At 37.6% G+C, this 17,426-nt stretch overlaps 1 protein-coding gene across 1 annotated transcript in view; it reads left to right on the top strand.

The window, feature by feature from the left end:
• The first annotated feature begins 2,889 nt into the window (after window positions 1–2,889).
• The window catches only part of LOC127423733 (leucine-rich repeat transmembrane neuronal protein 4-like), a 39,182-nt gene continuing 24,645 nt past the window's right edge, over window positions 2,890–17,426 (top strand). The window contains exons 1-3 of the mRNA XM_051668271.1: window positions 2,890–2,908; window positions 11,088–12,114; window positions 12,250–12,704. Of these exons, the coding sequence (XP_051524231.1) occupies window positions 2,890–2,908; window positions 11,088–12,114; window positions 12,250–12,661 (1,458 nt within the window). The 3' untranslated portion in view covers window positions 12,662–12,704. The remainder of the gene's footprint in view (window positions 2,909–11,087; window positions 12,115–12,249; window positions 12,705–17,426) is intronic.

Raw genomic sequence — 17,426 nt, 5'->3', positions numbered from 1 at the left:
TCTTTACAAAACTAATATAATGCAATATCATAAAGGAGGAAATTTAGCCTCTGTGATATTGCAGCAATTATCCAGATATGAAATTAGATTATTAAACAAACTGTTATCAACTCCCACATGCCAACAGAATAAAATAAGGCAAAATAAACATTTCACACAGTTTAGTGAGAGATGTGATTGATTCAAACACTAAAAGTGGTTGTTCTGTATATGTATTATTGTATTACAGTTTTAATAATAAAAAGTCTAAAACGTTCATTAAAAGTCTTAATTAACATTATGGTTATTTACCATATTGAGATATTATTATTAAGTAAATTGTAGCATTTGGTTACATGATGTTTTGTGATTTCTCATACCTTCTTTTTATAACATCCATAACTTGCGCACTTTTCTCCTCCAGCGGGTGAGGATTTTCAGACAGATAAACAGCAGCACAGGGCAGGGAAGTACAGTACAGCACTGTGAGCGAGAGTGTTACCCGCTAGGAGAGTTTATTTTGAACAAGAGGGGCGAACGGTTACGGAAATGAATGCGGGAGTACAATACCGAACTGATGCGGATTGATAGAAGCGGAGAGCCCGTCTATGCACATGATGGTGCGAAGAACCGGACGGAGGGAAAAAAGATAATGTTCAGTGAAAAGTCAAAAGAAGATCGCAATGTATGTAATTGTAACTATGTCAGATATTTTTAAAAAACATGGGAACTTGTCGTGTGGGCATTTTTTGCCTCCGTATTTTGAATTTCAGGGATATGTTTGTTAATTTTGGAGGCATTTTTTGCACCGAGTCCCTGTTAATTTCCAACACTATTGGCATTGTATCTTTCTTAGGTATTTAAAAGTTTGTTTTAGACATACAGTAGCAATTAAACAAGATATCCCCACATATATGTCAGCCAACATTGTGTTAATGTTTAACACAGTTAAAACATTTCCTACCTTAAAAACAAGTGAAGTTTGATTCAGTGGTTAAACATGTTCAGACGGTTCCATCATACCTGAATGAACGGCTCCTTTCCAGAATAAAATGAAATATGCAGAAAATCACAGTATTACTGTTCTTGTATAGTGACAGAAAGTCTTGAAGAAGCTAGAGAAGAGAGGACACTGGCGGCAGTTTATGCAAGCTGCTGTGCCTATGATGCTGTGCCCTGCGGGCTTCCATCGTACTGTGCACAGCGCGTTTTAGTTAATAAACAGATTTAACGCTTATAACTTTCTTCTTCCCAAACATTCAGAAATATTATGTATTTTTTTTGTGCTTTGTAATTGTGGTGAAAAATAACTGTAGGGAAGTTGAATACTTCATTTTTAATAAACTCGAGTAAAAGTACAATTATTTATTTATACTTAAAAAAAGAAGAAAAATGTACTCAAGTACTGTAACGAGAGTAGTTGTAATTCATTACTTTCCACATCTGATCAACCAACATCCTTCATGTTTAAAAGGTGCATGTGAACGGCTAAACTTTTAAACAGAAAAATATGTAAATCTCAAAATTAATCTTTATTTAATATTAATTATTACTAACTTTCTCTCAGTGATCCCCTATACTTGCAGAATATATTGATAATGGCTGACTGCAAACAGCACATTTTTACGATGACATGGGTAACCAAGAACATTTGCTCGAGTGATGCTGCATCTACACCACTAAGAATAAGCACAACATAAAGAAAACAATTACTGAGTACCCCCTTTAGGCTAGAAACATACTATATGCAAATATGTGTACGCAGATGCGAGCGCTCAGCCAATGCATGGTCTGGTTGAACATACAAAACATGCGTTCTTGGATTACTGTGGTGGTAACAAACCACAGTACTCAAGGGGGGGGTGATAGAGTTACCTTCAAAAGTCGGTGCCATTTAACTGGATGTGTTATTATTCAGTTAAATTGCTAAAAATATATTGACTTTAAATTACTTTCTCAGCAATATTCTCTTCAAACTGTTGCTCCGCCATGACAGTAGTTGACTTGAAAGAGAAAACACACTGTAAAAGCGGACAGTTCACTTTAATGTTTGCTATAGCGCCCCTTGTGGCAATGTTGAGAATGCAACGCGCACTTGTGTTGTGCGCTCAGTTACGGACATGATTTGGAATGCAATTACACACAAAATCAAGCTTGTGTAGCTAGAAGTGTCTGCGTTCACGTACTTGCGTAGAATGTGTTTTGCTCTTTAAACACAAAGGCTGACCACGTTGAAAAACACTTGACCTTTTCCTTTTCCCATCTGGTACTTTTCTAGCTGATGTTGGTAGTTGGTTTGCTCTTTTGATAAAAAGATGACTCTCTCTGCTTGCATCAAAGATGTAAATAGTCTTGTGTCCCTGAATAACTGGATAAATGTGGCTTGTCCATCACATTTGCTTTATTTGGTTTGCTAATCTGGTGCTTTATTTCTCACACCCTTACTGCATTTCATCTTGTTCCTTAATCATCTCCTGCTGGGTCCAGTCAGGGTATTACGCTCCAAGTCGGGGGTAATGGAACACTGCAGTGTTCGTTTGAAATATCAACTTGTCTTTTTGCCAAGGGAGATGGCAGCTCTCGTTCTCTCAGGCTGTCATTTTGTCCTGATGTCCAAAGCCCTGTTAACGTGGACGTGACTGTCCTAAAATGTCAGTTAGTTTCACTCAGCCTCCCAAATATTGAGCTGGAATAACATATATGTAGGATGAAAAGTTAACAGAGTTCTCCATTAAATTACTAATCTAATCCTGTTTGTTCATTTATTAGATCACGACTATGGTTTACATTTGATCATTTTTTTAAAGAGTGAGATGGGTGTTGTTAATTTAATGGGTTGTACTATAAAGGAATAGTCCACACAAAAATAGAAATTGTTATTTACTCACATTTTTGGCATTCCAAACCCATATGCTGTTATTATTTCCAATTAAAGTAGTCCATATGACTTGTGCGCTAGTCTTTTGAAGCCAAATGGTAGCATTTTGTAAGGAACATACTGAAATAAAAGTTATTCAGTGATAATATTTCCCTTCTCCAAAGCTCTTAAATGGACCACAAAAGTTGAATGGACTACAAAAATGGTAGGTCTGGTGTAATTAATACAAAACACTATTGGTTCTCTAGATGTGTGCCCCACCCCTTCAAACACACACTCCATCCATTAGGAACACATCAGATGGCTACACTTTTAAAAAACAGCCTTATCTACTCTTGGTTTTAAACAGTTAAGTGAAGGAAAACATTAAGTGAATACGCTCTGTGAATCTTTAGCCGTTAATGACTCTCAAAGGTTTAATTTCCACATTGATTTTTTTTTTTTTTTCAGTCAGACCTGTGGATCGATAGGTAAGATTCACATCCAGCATGTTTTAGATGAAGTATTTCAGTTGTATCAACTTAATATCAAGCAAGAGAAAATGTTCAAAATCCATCAAGCAGCCCAATACTCATACGAGAATGATTAATATTAAATTTATTTAGTTAGTCGTTTATTTGTGATGTCGAATTCCATTGCATTTGGATGCCAAAATCTCATCATCTCGCCAAGCGAATGGAATGGAAGCCAAAAGATGTTGCGTGTAGCGCTGTTGCAACACAAAACGCAACATTTGTCATATTGCATTGCGAATGCAGCAATGAAGCTGAGGTAGGAATCAAACGCGTTCACCTAAACCGTTCTCTCTCTCTCTCTCTCTCTCTCTCTCTCTCTCTCATGCAGCGCTGGTTTTACTATAGTGATATTATAGTTACCATGGTTAATTTTGTGGTTACTTTAGACCTCATTCACAGTAGCGACATATTTGACCCTGTTTAGACTTATTCAGACCTTATTCACAGTTGTGACATACAGAATTTGATTTTTTGACGTGAATGAAACAGGAATGTATACGGTGGCCCAGGGGTGCACAACACAACAAAATTAGCAAAGCAATTAAAAGCTGAAAACACGGGGGTCTGGGTAGCTCAGCGAGTAAAGACGCTGACTACCACCCCTGGAGTCACAAATTAGAATCCCAGGGCGTGCTGAGTGACTCCAGCCAGGTCTCCTAAGCAACCAAATTGGCCCGGTTGCTAGGGAGGGTAGAGTCTCCTCGTGGTCGCTATAATGTGGTTCGTTCTCGGTGGGGCGAGTGGTGAGCTGTGCGTGGATATCACAGTGGATGGCGTGAAGCCTCCACACGCGCTATGTCTCCGCGGTAACGTGCTCAACAAGCCACGTGATAAGATGCACGGGTTGACAGTCTCAGACGTGGAGGCAACTGAGATTCGTTCTCCGCCACCCGGATTGAGGCGAGTCACTACGCCACCACAAGGACTTAGAGTGCATTGGGAATTGGGCATTCCCAATTGGGGAGAAAAGGGGAGAAAAGAAAAATAAAAATTAAAAAAAAGCTGAAAACACATCAAATTAAGAAAACACTTTGAAATGAAGCCACAACACAATGAAATTAAGCCGCAACACAACAAAATTATCAGAAAAGAAAAGGCTTAATTTTGTTGTGTTGTGGCTTAATATTGTTGTGCTGTAGTTTTTTTGTTGTTGTTGTGTTTAGGCTTAAATTTGCAGTGTTGTGGCATAATTTCTTTGTGCTGTGGTTTATTTCCATTGTGTTTTCAGCTAATTTAGTTGTGCTGTGCACCCCTGGGCCAACGTAGGAATGGACATTTCGAGTAATTTTGTAGGCGAGTACTCTAACACATAAAAAATTTGTAATCAGTTACTTAAAATTTAGAAATAAGTTCAACCTTCAACCTTTGAACCTGTTGTACTTTAAAAAAAAAGGAGCACTATGTATAAACAACATCATAGATTCAAAAATGAAAACAAAACAAAAAAACATTTGCACTCCAACATAGACACTTGCATTCCAAGAGTTCTGAATAGAATCACTTAAAATAATGACAGAATTTTTTTTTTTTTATTTGTGGCAACTATTCCTTTAACGACATCATGCAAGACTGTAACAGAAAGATTTAGGTAAGAGAAGCAGTTTCATTGCAAAGGTGCAAAGGAAAATCTAACAGCAATATTCGAGTATTGTTTTTACTAGTCGAATGTTTAAAGCTGAACGAGTACCAGATTAAACGATTACTCGTGCTCATCCCTAGAATGAAAATGAGGCCTTGAGGGGTAGAGTTACAGTCTCTTTAATGGTTGTATAAAGCTGAATTAAGCTCATTGATCACATGTAATTATCAACAAACCCTGTTTTCTGAGGTTTTTTGTCTACTGAAAATTCATTTCATAAGCGGAGCTATCTAAAACCCTTTTAACAACAGTACAATCCATTAAAAAGACTGGAAGTCTGCCCCTCACAGCCTTGTTGTCATTCCCATCAAAAATGAAAGATGGCGCTACAGTGAATTGTTTTACAACAAACACCACGTTTAAACTATGGTTACTGTACAACCATGGTTAATTTTTGAAAGGGAATGTCACCCTAATTAAATATGGAACTATTAGGTGATATTATTGAACATCAGGAGATATTATCTAGTCCAAAACTGACAGAATTAAATAACATCATCCAATTGTTATATAGCTAAAAATATTTTCTTCTTTAAATAGCTTCAATGTAGTTAGCTACTTTTTGTCAAAGCAGTAACTATTTTTTAAAAGAGTAGCTGGACTGTAGTTTAACTACGTCAATTTATGAGTATATTGAAGCTTGGGAAGCAACAGTTTCAAAGTAGCTTCCCCAACACTTCTTTGGATAAGTGTAGTGCTGATAAACTATGGACAAGTATTGCACAAATAGACAACTGTTGTTCAAGTAAACTGGCTATTCAGTGGGTTGCGCAGTGCCACTCGTGCACACAATAGTGATGAAGTTTGGTCTCCTTTTGCTTTTTGCTCTCTAAATAATACTAATAAGACTAAAACTGTATTAATGAGAAGTTCCCGCAAGCAATGTTTTAAAAAGAGTGCTTCATAGAAAAAGACAGCAATATCTTGGGACATTTAATAATGTTTCAAGGTTTTCAACCCGGCATACGTGATCTTTAAAGGGATAGTCCACCCAAAAATGAAAAATCTTAATTTACTCATCCTCATATTGTTCCAAACCTGTATGACTTTCCGTACTCCGTGGAGCAAAATGAGATGTGAGGCAGAATGTTTGCCTCAGTCACCATTCACTTTCATTACATCTTTTTTTATTTTTTTTTTCATATTGAATGGTGACGGAGGCTGTCAGTCCATAACATTCTGCTTAACATCTCCATTTGCGTTCCATGGAAGAAAGTAAGTCATACAGGTTTGGGGCGACATGAAAAAGAATTTAAATTTTGGGATGAACTATCCCTTTAAGATTACACATACAAAACACAATGATGTTTACATTCAAATTCACAGCATAAAGGGAAAAGGTGCACTAAGAGCAACACACGACAACAATAGTGCAAATAATACAGAAAGCAGTAAATCAGTAAACATTATGGTGGCATATTGCATTATTTTTTCATGCCATGGTGCATGCTGGGAAACAGAGTCCAGAATCCATGGGGAGGCAGTAATATGGCTCAGTGATTAACAAGAAAAATTAAAAATAGCACTCATTGTCAAAAAGGATGCCAACCCCTGCCCTAGAAGCAAACCTATCCATATCCCAGCGGGAGCGCCACTTTCATTATCACTTTCGCTTTATCTCCAATTAAGAGAATATGCAGTATTAATGGCTCATATAATTACTTACATAATGTTGTCTTCTGAGGCAGCAATGCAAGCCACTAGGGAAAACAAAATGCCTCCTTGGTTGCGCCGTCTCGCATCCAAAGAATTACCGCATTCTTACAGGTCTTTTTCCATTAAGACCATGCCATTAATGATGTCTGCTGCTAAGGACAGCAATGTGCTTCCTATGCCATCTCTGCTCCGATAACTAGTCAGCAGGAGATGGGTGACTGGCCTTTAAACACAAAACGAAACATATTTACAGTACCAATAGGACACCATTATATAAAATGTATGACTTTGTAACCCGTTTGGTATGCCCCATTGGTGTTGCACATCTCTTCTTGTTATAGCAGCAAAGCACCAGCGGGAAACATATTTTTCACATGTTCCTTGCTAATGATACAAGTAAATTTTGAGACGAATGACCCTAATGTTGCCTTCCCTCACACTTAATTGAGTGCAGAGTCTAAGCTGCATTTAGTATTTGGCTGCCTTGAGCCACGTAGAATATGAACGTATGCTATTTTTAATGTCTGCTAGTTGGGGGTGGAAAAGTAGCGGCGAACTGTTCCATGCGTATGCACATGTTAGATATATGTAGATTAGCTCTGCTCTGATAAGTGCCGCTCATTATTGATTTCCATTCATATAAAACACTCCATTCTCTTCCCTCTTGCATCCGTTTTGGCCTCAAACTGGGGTACATTAAAAGCTGTTGGGCTGAATGATAGATAATTCCACTCCAATCGTCGTATTCAATTAGTAGGTCCCCAGTGCATTTTTAGATTTAATACATTATGTCTTGATTACTTGAAAACCGTGTGCCATATTTTACAGGATGTTCCTAATCTATCTCTGTCATGAATCATTTATCTTAATGATAAAAGCTGTGGTAGGGTGTTAGTTGGAAATGCAGAACTGGTTCAGTTTATATATATATATATATATATATATATATATATATATATATATATATAAATATATACACACATTACCGGTCAAAGGTTTTGAAACACTTGACTGAAATGTTTCTCATGATCTTAAAAATCTTTTGATCTGAAGGTGTATGCTTAAATGTTTGAAATTAGTTTTGTAGACAAAAATACAATTGTGCCACCACATTAATTTATTTCATTATGAAACTAAAATTTAATAAAAATAAAAAAACATTTTTGAAATTGATGACTTGGACCAAATAATAAAGAAAAGCAGCCAATAAGTGCCCAACATAGATGGGAACTCCTTCAATACTGTTTAAAAAGCATCCCATATATATATATATATATATATATATACATACAGTGCCTTGCAAAAATATTCAGATCCCTGACCAATTTTCTCATATTACAGAATTACAAATGGTGCATTGGAATTTCATTCTGTTTGATATTTTATTTTAAAACACTGGAACTCAAAATCAATTATTGTTAGGTGACATTGGTTTTATGTTGGGAAATATAAAAAATATCTTGCTTGCATAAGTATTCAACCCCTGTGCTGTGGAAGCTGCCAGGTTACACCGATGAAAGAAATTGCCCTAACGAGGACACAGTTACTTTACCATTGGCATCCACCTGTGAATCATTAAAGTTGCAATCACATTTTCTGGATAAAAACCCATTGTTGAAGGATCATTTGTCAGGCTGTGAATCTGAAGGAAAATGAAGACAAAAGAGCATTCCACAGAAGTTAGAGATAAAGTAATAAAATGTATAGATTAGGGAAAGGATACAAAATAATATCCAAATATTTGGATATCCCAGTGAGCACAGTTGGATCAATAATCAAGAAGTGGAAGCTGCACCACACCACCCAGGCACTACCAAGAAAAGGCTGTCCCTCAAAACTTAGCACTCTAACAAAAAGGAGACTTGTGAAAGAAGCCACAGAGAGGCCAACAATCACTTTGAAGGAGCTACAGAGTTCTGTGGCTGGGAGTGGAGTAATGGTGCACCAGTCAACCATATCAAGAGCACTGCATAACGCTGGCCTGTATGGGAGGGTGGCAAGAAAGAAGCCGTTACTCAAAAAGTACCATCTGAAAGCATGTCTGGAGTTTGCCAGAAAGCATGTGAGTGACCCAGCTGTGATGTAATAGAAGGTTTTGTGGTCAGATGAGACCAAGATAGAGCTTTTTGGCCAAAACTCAAAGCGCTATGTGTGGCACAAACCTAACACTTCCTATGCCTCAAGACACACCATCACTACAATGAAGTATGGTGGTGGCAACATCATGCTGTGGGGATGCTTCTCATCAGCAGGGACTGGGCATCTTGTTAGAATTGAAGGAAGAATGGATGGAGCAATATATAGGGAAATACTGCAAGAGAACCTGCTTCAATCTGCTAAAAACTGTAGCTTGGGAGGAAATTCACCTTTCAGCATGATAATGATCCCAAGCACAAGGTCAAAGTAACATTGGAGTGGCTCAAGAACAAAAAGATAAATGTCCTACAGTGGCCCAGTCAAAGTCCTGATCTCAATCCTGTTGAGAATCTGTGGCACTATTGAAAATTGCAGTCCACAAGCGTCACCCAGCCAACCTGAACAACCTGGAGCAAATCTGCCGAGAAGAATGGGACAAAATCACTTCGTCACAGTGTGCAAAGCTGGTACATATGAACCCCCAAAGACTTAAAGCAGTTATTGCAGCAAAAGGTGGCTCGACCAGATATTAATGTGTGGGGGTTGAATACTTATGCAAGCAAGATATTTCAGTTTTTATTTTTCAGAAAAATATTTCCCAACAAAAAACAATGTCACCTTACCATAATTGATTTTGAGTTTCAGTGTTTTAAAATAAAATATCAATCAGAATGAAATTTCAGTGTACCATTTGTAATTCAGTAATATGAGAGAATTGGTCAGGGGTTTGAATACTTTTGCAAGGCACTGTATATATCATAACCAAATGATTTTCATGACTTTCAGTTTCGGAAACAATTCTCAAACGTGCATTATTCCGCCAATGCGGAGGGAACACTTTACTAAATTAGGTAGTGCTATTAAGCGGCACTGCTACTGAGGCCTCGTCTACACTAATACATTTTCGTTATGAAAACACATTCATTTTGGTATGTTTATGCCTCTCATCCACACTAGACTGGCATTTTCCTCCACCAAAAAGGAAATTGAAAATTGATTTTTTTTTTTTCTTCTAAAAAACGGATTAGTGTGGAGGTGGCCTGAATCTACAGCGCTACCAGTGTTGTACGATTCCCGAAATAATTATTCTTAAGTCGAGTCTTTTTAGTCTTTTCAAAAACACTTATGAATCAGTTGGGGCAGTTGCTGAATCAATCTGACTCACTTACTGATCCACAAGTCATTACTTTTGTCACATTTGACCCAAACCGCCTGCTGACCGGTTGTTCATATCACAAGTAAATTAAGATATACATTTTTTTCTTGTCAGTGGTATTTGTAACAATTTTCTAAGTATTTTACCTGTAATTCTGTTTTTTTTTTTTTTTACTTTATTAAATTTTTAAAATTTCTATATTCACATAATGGTGCCTATTCATTAAATCAAATATAAACTATTCCAAATTATTTTTAACTGTTTTCTGTGCTGTTTCGTCATAAAAATAAAAAAAAAAACTTTTGTTTATGGTATTCATGGAATATATTGTACATTATTACATAGGGATGTTATACTGTATACATGTATATAAAATGTTTATAATTTTTATTTTATTATTTTGATTATACCAGTAAATATACAGTATCATCAATATCAATATCCCTCATTAGTTTTAAATAGTTACATTTCTTAACTGTTCATGCATTTACCCTTAACTGCTTGTTTTTTTCATATACTTTTGCTTCATAAATTGTGTTGGAAATTCAGAACTTCCACTTACTGTTTATAAAACAATGGTGAAATATTGCAACCCTAAATGCCCAGCGTTGCAATTTTGCAGAGTTTTCCCAAAATTCACACCAAACTAAATATGCATATAAATCATCATTTTTATAACCAGTGGCTTCATAAAAACTCTTTCAAGAAAGAGATTTGTTTCAATAAATATTAATGCTTTGGTCTCTGAGCCAATTTTTTTGTCTGTTCTGTTTAAATCTGAAATGTTCTCATCATTTGGCAACACACTGCTGAGTGCACTAAACGTAAAAAGAAAAGCATGTCATATTTTCAAATATTTCTTTCTCAAAAGCACCAGTATAATCATTAATGGAGTAGTTATAGGAATGGAATCGCTAAAAGGAAATTTGGAAGCACAATTTCCTTACTATTCCCATCCCTAGGTGGAAGTGCTGCACTGTGGCAAATGGATATGCTCACACACATACACCTGCAAAACTTGGGAGAATGTTAGAACTGACCCGAAATGTTGTCTGTCTGTGTTCTGTCTGTCTCTCTCCGCAGGGCCCTTACTCTGGGAAGGGCGCCTGTCATGTTTTCTTCTCCATGCTTCTGTTCTCCTGCTGCTCAGCAACGGGGAGCGGATATGCCCAGTGAGTTGCCGCTGCGAGGGCAAAATTGTTTACTGTGAGTCTGGCGCCTTTCAAGACGTCCCAGAGAACATCTCCCTGGGGTGCCAAGGTCTATCCCTGCGGTACAACAGCCTCCTGGTGTTGCTACCCTATCAATTTGCTCACCTCAACCAGCTGGTGTGGCTCTACCTGGACCACAATTCCATCAGTGTAGTGGAAAGACTGGCCTTCCAGGGGCTTCGTCGGCTAAAGGAACTAATTTTGAGCTCTAACAAGATCATGCAGTTGCAAAACAACACCTTTGAGACTGTTCCAAACTTGCGAAACCTCGACCTGTCCTACAATCAGTTGCAGGACTTGAGGCCGGGGCATTTTCACGGGCTTCGCAAGCTTCAGAACCTTCACCTCCGATCCAACAATATCAAAAGCATTCCTGTCCGTACCTTTATGGAATGTAGAAGCCTCGAGTTTCTAGATTTGGGTTACAATCGTCTACGGACCATAACTCGTACGACCTTCCTGGGACTGCTCAGGCTGACAGAATTGCACCTGGAACACAATCAATTTTCCCGGATTAACTTTTTCCTTTTTCCACGCCTCTTAAATCTCCAAGCTCTTTATCTGCAATGGAATCGCATACGTTCAATTGTCCAGGGATCACCTTGGACTTGGCACACCTTGCAGAAATTGGATCTATCAGGCAATGAGATTCAAGTTTTGGATCCTGCCATTTTTAGGTGCTTGCCCAACTTGCACACTCTCAATTTGGAATCTAACAAGATCAGCAATGTGTCCCAGGAAGTGGTTTCATCATGGATCTCCATTAGCACAATCAACCTGGCAGGAAATGTATGGGACTGCAGCTCAAGTATCTGCCCTCTGGTGTCTTGGCTGAGAAACTTCAGGGGTACAAGAGATGCCAGCATTATATGCAGCACTCCTAAATCCCTTCAGGGAGAAAGAGTCATGGACACCATCAAGAATAACTCAGTATGCGAGGAGATATTCACTGTGGAACCAACCGCAGATCTAACTTTTCTTTTGACTACCACTATGACAACTCTCTATGTGACAATGCCACCTACAACCACCTCTACAACAACCCCATCCACCACAACTAGGCAACTTTCCCAAGTCACCCAAGTACAAAGACTCACTCCGAAGATTTTATTCCCCGTTCAGTCCGACAAAGAATTACTCCCACCCATTCCAACACCTAGCAGCTTACCGTTCACTCCAGAACCAGAGTTCGAGCACATGACCTTCCACAAAATCATCGCCGGCAGCGTTGCACTATTCCTCTCGGTGTCATTGATCCTGTTGGTGATTTACGTGTCGTGGCGTCGCTACCCCAACAGCATGAGGCAACTCCAACAGCACTCCATCCGACGCAAATGCAGGAAAAAGACTCAAGAGCCCGAGCACAACATCAACTCCCAACTTCAAGAGTATTATCTGAGCTACAACCATGCCAATGCAGAGACCATGGACTCTTTAGTTAACGGGGCGTGCACCTGCACCATCTCGGGCTCCAGAGAGTGCGAGGTATGACCTACCGCTAACAAAACGCATTCTCTGCACCGGGGAGTCAGAGGTAAACTTTTCTAAGAGCATGACTGCCCGTACCACTACGTACTGTAACTTCTTTCTTATTCACCTATTAATCTTTTGATCAACATCTCTGAAATACACACAGTGAATTGCATGATTAAAGAAATAGTTCACCCAAAAATACTCACCCTCATATAGTTCCACGTTTTTATGTGGAACATAAGAAAATTTCGAAAAATCTTTCACAACCATGTCTGTCAAAACTAAAATGGACAAAAAATTGCAAGTACTGAAGTACTCCACAAAGTATGTATTGTGGGCTATAGCCAGGGGTTAAATTGGGCCAGAACGGCATTCCATCACCTTCGATTACAAAAAGAAAAAAATTGCTTGTTAGTCAATCCATTCCATTACTTGTATTCTCCGCTGTGTTTTTTGTTTGATCCATTTGGCACATTCCATCTCTCATTAGGAAGTGTAATTGTTCAAAAATATTTCAAGTTCATTATGCTTCGCTGTAGTCAGTTGCGGACGCTGGTATAGGCAACATACTCGAGAGCGGCACGAGACTGCGTGCCCCCGCATCCAGACGCGCGTTCCGCTTCAGTAATGCGCCATGGTCCGATCTTTGATTCATAGAAATCGCGTAATATGGAATCAACTGCTCACCCTTTTCTTAGATCCACTGATATGCAGTAGCGATTTTGTTTATTAAAAAGCTGTATTCACAAAGGGGTTTTGAATCCAGAATCACTCGCATCCAAAGTGACCTCAAAATAGATCAAAAGACCATTCGGTCAACACACTGTAAAAGGTTTCACTGATATTTGTATATTTATGTGTGTACGCCATTTTTGTTGATTCAACATTTATTTTTATTATGTGTGTGTGTGTGTGTTGTTTTTTTTTTTGTTGTTGTTGTTTTTTGTGTTTGTTTTTTTGGAAAGGCTACAGTGGATTCACTAGTAAAAATGCTTTTTTATATAATAGATATAAGTTTAGCTATAAGATGACCCCCAACCTAGGGCAGGAACAAGGTAAACTTGTTTCAGCTATCCTCAAAAATTTATAAAATTTGATATTATTCTTAATCAAGTTTTTTGTCATCTAATGTAAAACACTAAACCAAATATTAAATGTAAATATGTATTTTCACAATTATGTTAAATAAGGACATACATAAAGTAGGGATGGGCGATATGACCAAAATCTTATATCACAATATCACTAATTTTATATCACGATAATGATATATATAAATAAATAAATAAAAATATAAATAAAAATTGGTTTATATATTAAATAACCATATTGTAATGCCTATTTATGAAAAATCCAGTTACTGAATTAAATACTTTATAAATGAAAACTACTTCCTCTTTTACAATTTTCTCTTTATTCAGAACTTGACAAACATAGTCAGTTAAATAAAATAAAAAAATAAAAATAAACGTGGTGGTATTCAAAAAGTAGTAATCAATCTTACCACAATGCTAAACTTTACATTTCAGTCTAATGTTGTTGATTAATATTATTATTATTAAAACACTTCATTAGGCTCTTAATGGTTTAAGCCATCTCTGTAGTCAATATTTGAATATCTGAAAGCAAAGCTGGTTTGTTTTTTAATATCTAACATCATTCAAACTGAATTTTATTAAGAGTCATGATGTGTAGTTTAAAAAATCCGCATGACAGATGACACAATTGTTGGCGCATGATACATTGTTTTAGCTGTTTCTTCGTCAGTGTTGGTTACAATGTCACGCTCTCTCGCCGTTTCAGATGTTTGACTTCCTCTATAGCGCTTTAAGGTAAAAAACTCAAAACTTGTTGAATTCAAATGGGTCACGCAAGTTTTGAAATTTGTGCCGCAATAGAGAGAAAGCGGGTTGAGTAGCACAAGTGTCTTTGGAGCCTAATCTGGAAGCCTGCTGGACTCGCACACACTTTCATACTTCATAGATAGCGCACGCAAAAATCACATGAAACACAGACGCACGTGTCTGATGAAAAGCATATTCATAACGCAAGATTAATGTCATTGAATTTGCTTTGAAGGCCCAAAATTTAGCTTGGAAAATGGTCAGTACCTGAAAAACCCTGTTTCTTCAATTTTCTCAGTCTCACATAAAGCCGCTCCGCCTTTCTCCTCCATTTCTCTGACAGAATGTGTACCGCATAGCCTACGTGTTACGTGAATAGAATGAAGTGCACATTTATTGCACGCGATGGCGGTTTTGCGTAACCGCGATACAGACGATAACCCAAAATGTATACCGGTTGCCATATTTCTACCGGTTTATCATGTCTACTGGTATATCGCCCAACCATAACATAAATGATGACCAACATATCATGTAACAGTAAATCCCAGTAAAAGTGATTCATCTGAAAGAAAAAACTTCTGTGAATTACATACCGTACAGACCTATTAAGAAATCCATATTTAGACACCCATGTATTTTATTAAAATGTAATTCTTTATTTATTTATTTATTATTATTATTATTATTATTATTATTTTACATCAGTCGATTTTAGGGTTCCCCCATCTCCGAAATCCCAATTTAACCCCTGGCTATAGCCATATAGAAGACTTACAAAAACTAACAATGGTTTTACTCAAGTAACCATGGGCAATTTTCAAACTGCCTAGTTGCGCCCTTGAAGGGCACTGCGGGATGGGGACACCACTGGACAAACAATTTTTTCCAAACGAAAGTAAGAAAATGAATCTTTTTACAGAGGGCATTTCCACAAGACTGTTAGCGAAGGGTACGATCATAGAGTAATGTCATGCTCCCTTCAGAGTACTCACATCAAGGGCTCTGCCCTTCGGAGTGAGAAGGGCATAGGGATGATCACCTCTGATTGGAATTTGCCCCCATATTTCAACTATGGTGTTTGTAGTTAAAAAAAATAAAATAAAAAAATAAAAAAACATGGCTACTGCAGTTTTACTCTAGTGAAACCATCATGAATTTTGGTAGGAACCTTGGTAAAAACCATGGTACTTGTACCACAAATTAACCAAGGAGTTAGTATAGTTTTATGATTATTTATTGCCTTAGTATTGGTTTTTCTGTATTATTACACTGGTTTTACATCAAATATCATGGTTAAAATATGGTTACTATAGTAAAACCATGGTACATTTTGTGATTACTATGGTTTTACTACAAATGCCATAGTTGAAATACAACCCCAATTCCGAAAAAGTTGGGACAGTATGAAAAATGCTAATAAAAACAAAAAGGATTATATTCACACTTTGCTATTCTAAACACTACAACTAAACATTTTTTTTAATTTTTTTAAATGCACAGTCATTTCAAATCAGATGATTGCAATGCTCCAAAAAAGTTGGGATAGTCGAGTGTTTACCACTGTGAAACATCACCATTTCTTCTAATAACACTTATTGAGCATTTAAGAACTGAAGACACAAGTTTGGTAAGTTTAAAAAATGGAATTTAGCCCCATTCATCCATTATGCAGGTCTTCAGCTGCACAATTTTACGGGGTCATTGTTGCTGTATTGTGCGCTTCATAATGCACCACACATTATCAACTGGAGATGGTCAGGACTGTAGGCAGGCCAATCTAGCACCCACACTCTCTACTTATTCGGCCAGTATTTGGTTTAAGTTGTCCTGCAGGAAAATGCATGGACGTCCCTGGAAAAGACGGTGCTGGATGGCAGTACTATATATGTTGCTCCAAAATCTGTACATATCTGTCTGCATTAATGGTGCCCTCACATATGTGCGAGTTACCCATGCCATGGGCACTGACACACCCCTGGCCCATACAGACACTGGCTTTTGGACTTGATGCTAATAACATCTTGGATGGTGCTTTTCCTCTTTGGCCCAGAGAACACAACGGCTGTGTTTCTCAAAAACTATTTGAAATGTGGACTCATCGGACAAAAAACACAGTTCCACTGTTCTAATTTCCATCTGAGACTGAGACCAGAGAAGTCGGCAGCGCTTCTGGACAGTGTTGATGTATGGCTTCTGCTTTGCATAGTAAAGTCTTAACTTGCATCTGTGGATGCAGCGGCGAATGGTGTTGACTAACAAAGGTTTACTAAAGTAATCCCAAGCCCATGTTCATGATATCCATTACAGATGAATGACATTTTTTTAAGACAGTGATGTCTGAGGGATCGGAGATCACATGCATTCAGAAGTGGTTTTAGTTTTGCCCTTTACGTACCAACATTTGACCAGATTCCTTGAATATTTTAACTATATTGTGCACTGTAGAGGGTGAAATGCCCCAAATCCTTCCAATTTGTCTTTGGGGAACATTGTTCTCAAAGTGCTGGATTATTTGCTGAAGCATCTGATAGAAAATTCTCGAATGATCCTTGCTCTTGAAGGACTAGGCTGTTTTTGGAGGCTCCCTATATACTATGACACGATAGAGCGTGTTGCAATCATCTGATTTGAAATTACTGTACATTTAAAAAAAAACAATGAAATTCACAAGGAAAAACATCATATAATGTTTAGTTGGAGTGTTTTCAATATAGCAAAGGGTGAATATAATTTACCAATCATTCCTTTTTGTTTTTATTAGCACCTTTTGTGTGACATGATGACAGGACATTCATTTTTGCGAGAACGATTCCTTTAAATTGGATTCACTTATTAGAGCTGTGGCAAAGTGGGTAGTGCATGTTCTCACATCATGTAAGTGTACATAAGTGTGCTCATGGGCTCAGGTTTGAATCTGCCCTGTGTCTATTTTCTAT

Source organism: Myxocyprinus asiaticus, chromosome 33 (genome assembly GCF_019703515.2).
Source record: "Myxocyprinus asiaticus isolate MX2 ecotype Aquarium Trade chromosome 33, UBuf_Myxa_2, whole genome shotgun sequence".
NCBI lineage: Eukaryota > Metazoa > Chordata > Actinopteri > Cypriniformes > Catostomidae > Myxocyprinus > Myxocyprinus asiaticus.
The sequence above is the reverse complement of the archived record's forward strand: the minus strand, read 5'-3'. Positions and strand labels throughout refer to the sequence as shown.